The sequence below is a fragment of the Sipha flava genome, unplaced genomic scaffold, assembly GCF_003268045.1.
Source record: "Sipha flava isolate LNK unplaced genomic scaffold, YSA_version1 386_pilon_pilon, whole genome shotgun sequence".
NCBI lineage: Eukaryota > Metazoa > Arthropoda > Insecta > Hemiptera > Aphididae > Sipha > Sipha flava.
The window spans coordinates 5,365-7,237 of NW_020273097.1; the positions used below are offsets into that span (position 1 = coordinate 5,365).

General features: G+C 37.2%; 1 protein-coding gene and 1 pseudogene across 1 annotated transcript; one reads left to right on the top strand and one right to left on the bottom strand.

The window, feature by feature from the left end:
- Window positions 1–376: 376 nt before the first annotated feature.
- Window positions 377–739, bottom strand: LOC112688270. Its single transcript, XM_025561381.1, has one exon. It carries the CDS (start codon window positions 737–739, stop codon window positions 377–379), a length of 363 nt encoding a protein of 120 aa, XP_025417166.1.
- Window positions 740–781: 42 nt separating this feature from the next.
- LOC112688271 lies at window positions 782–1,521 on the top strand (annotated as a pseudogene).
- Window positions 1,522–1,873: the final 352 nt, after the last annotated feature.

Sequence of the window (1,873 nt, forward strand, 5' to 3'; positions counted from 1 at the left end):
TATTGCTTTGTCTGAAATTTTATGCGTCAAAAAATCTTCCTTTCTACACTTATTCGGTAATTGTGGGCATACAAACAGATGGTCCGCATCCTGCTCTCCACCACATTCGCATTTCCCATCATCTTTCAATCCCCATTTTTTCATATTACTCGCTGTCCTTCCAGTTTCCGTTCGTAATCTATTCAGTGTCTTCCATACCGACCATGGTAAGTGACTTCCGGTCGGTAAGCTTTCCTTCGGATCCTTCCATAGCAGTGAGTTATGCTCTTTCATTGCCTCCTTCCATAAATCTATTCTCGTTGCTTCAGGTGTTTGTGATAGGCTAATTGTTGTCTTCAAAAAATTTTTCCTTGATTTGAGCCGGCTCCCCATGGTTTTACCTCCATATAGAAGATGTCTTAAGTCTGATTCTTGTTTTGTTTTCTCTACCCTTGCTTGCCACATTGAGCTTGCCATTTTGTAATGCTTTTCCAAAGTTTGAATTCGAAAAAATTCCTCCATCAGAATTTTTCCCGTAAGAACCAACATCAACTACAATAAAGTTGTAACAAGGATCAACCAGGGCAAGAAGCACAATTGAATACGTTTTTTTGTAGTTCCAATAGAGAGATCCCGATAATTTTGGAGTTTGTATTACAACGTGTTTGCCATCCAAAGCACCGATACAGTTTGGAAACTGCCACCTAGCCCAAAAATCAGTAGCTATAGCGTTCCATTTTTCTTGGTTTGGTACTGGCATCATTTTCATTAATAGAACATCTACAATTATTCTGCCGGTATCATGAACAATAGCAGCAACTGTTGACTTTCCTAATCTGTAGTTAAAGGAAATAGCCTTGAAAGTATCTCCAGTAGCAAGAAACCTGAAAAATACATCTTTATCAAGTAATCTTAAAATAAAATAACTATTGCTGAATGTTTTAGGTGGAATAGAAGAATATAAAAAAAAGTGGACTTCTGTCAGAGATCAGTTCCGTAGAACTCTACAAAAAAGGAAGACAGCATCTGGACAGGCTGCAGTGAATTACCGAAAGTATAAGTATGAAGATATTCTTGAGTTTCTTTTACCACACATTTCAGAACGCGACACATTATCCAACGTGGATAATTTTGAAGAGGATCAAAATAATGAAATGGAAATTACTAATATTGAAGCTCCGGAAAAATTCAGTGGACAAACATGTGAGCCACAGAATGACAGAGACAGAAGCAATAAATCAATAACTGAAATTCAGAATAATCTCACTGATTCTCTGTAGACGATACTCTTAGATCTACAACAGAAACTTTAGCCGAAGCATCTAGTTCATCTGTGAAGAAAAATGCATTTAGACTCCACTCAAACGAAAAATGATTCATGAAGGAAAATCTATAGATTCTCCAGCAAGCAAGCAAGCTCTAATGGCATTTATGTTAGCTGAGAAGGAAGAAGAAAATAAAAAATCTAAAAAAGAAGTCGAATCTACAGTTAAGCATCCTATTGATGCTTTTTTGAGTGGAATAGCTAGCTCCTACACTTAAGGCACTTAATCCTATACTACAAAATCAAGCTAAAAGTGCTATTTTTTCTATAACACAGGAATTTGAAATGAAGCAGCTTATGTACAGCAATGAGCAAAATGTACGTATTCCAATCAATCCAAACCATACACATGAACTATATCCAACAGCATCATCATCACAGTTTGACTTTCTACCCTTGCTGCCACCTCTCGCCTTATATTAGGGGGTGCTATACCGCATAATACTTGTACTTTCTGAACTGGTGTTGGTCTCAGGCACCCCGTAATTAATCTGTTAATTACATTTAGGGCCACATCTACCTTTTTAGCATGTGCTGAGTTTCTCTATGCAGCACAAGCTGTTGTTAATT